At 47.4% G+C, this 873-nt stretch overlaps 1 protein-coding gene across 1 annotated transcript; it reads left to right on the top strand.

The window, feature by feature from the left end:
• Positions 1–280: 280 nt before the first annotated feature.
• On the top strand, positions 281–736 carry LOC118732811 (the record flags this gene model as incomplete). Its single annotated transcript, XM_036461922.1, has 1 exon — positions 281–736. A coding segment is annotated over exon 1 (456 nt), but the record flags the coding sequence as incomplete, so codon positions are not given.
• Positions 737–873: the final 137 nt, after the last annotated feature.

The raw sequence follows: 873 nt of genomic DNA, 5'->3' as shown, positions 1-873 counted from the left end.
ACACATTAATATGGACTTAGTCGGCCCTTTACCACCGTGCAAAGGTTTCAGGTACTGTTTAACAATCGTCGACCGTTACTCGCGTTGGTTGGAAGCATATCCAATCGAGGACAGTACCACAGAAACAATAGCACTAACTTTTTACACTAACTGGGTGGCGAGATTTGGCGTGCCCTGCAAAGTGACGACAGATCAAGGCAGACAGTTCGAGTCGGCCTTCTTTCGCGAGCTAACTCGACTTCTGGGAATAAAGCATTTGCGTACAACTGCTTATCACCCAATGTCTAATGGACTGATCGAGCGCTGGCACAGATCGTTAAAGGCCGCAATAAAGTGCTACACGACCAACAACTGGGTTGAAGTATTGCCGCTCATACTACTGGGTTTTCGTTCATCATGGAAAGAGGACTTGAATGCTACGCCGGCTGAAATGGTTTATGGCGAAACTTTGCGGATCCCAGGCCAGTTTTTCGCAGATGAAAATACCCGAAATGCCACTGAATGCGAATTTGTCAGCAATCTTCGGGAGCGCATGCGATCGCTGAGACCGACGCAGACGTCAAACCACTCTGTTCATTCACCTTTTGTAGAAAAACATCTATATTCGACACCGTCAGTATTCGTGCGTAACGATGCCGTGCGAAAACCTCTGCAACCGCCATATGACGGACCGTTTCCCGTAATCGAACGCAACGAGAAATTCTTTAAAATTAAAATACGAGGAAAAGATACCAACGTGAGCGTCGACCGCCTAAAGGCAGCGCTTATAGCTGGAGAAAAGTCACACACAGAATCTACTGCTAATGTACAGAGAACAGCATATACAACACGGTCAGGACGACGAGTACGATTTCGTCTTCCCGCTTAGGGGGG

This window comes from Rhagoletis pomonella, unplaced genomic scaffold (genome assembly GCF_013731165.1).
Source record: "Rhagoletis pomonella isolate Grant_MI unplaced genomic scaffold, Rhpom_1.0 Rhpom_scaffold_29055, whole genome shotgun sequence".
In the NCBI taxonomy this organism is placed as follows: Eukaryota; Metazoa; Arthropoda; class Insecta; order Diptera; family Tephritidae; genus Rhagoletis; species Rhagoletis pomonella.
The sequence above is the reverse complement of the archived record's forward strand: the minus strand, read 5'-3'. Positions and strand labels throughout refer to the sequence as shown.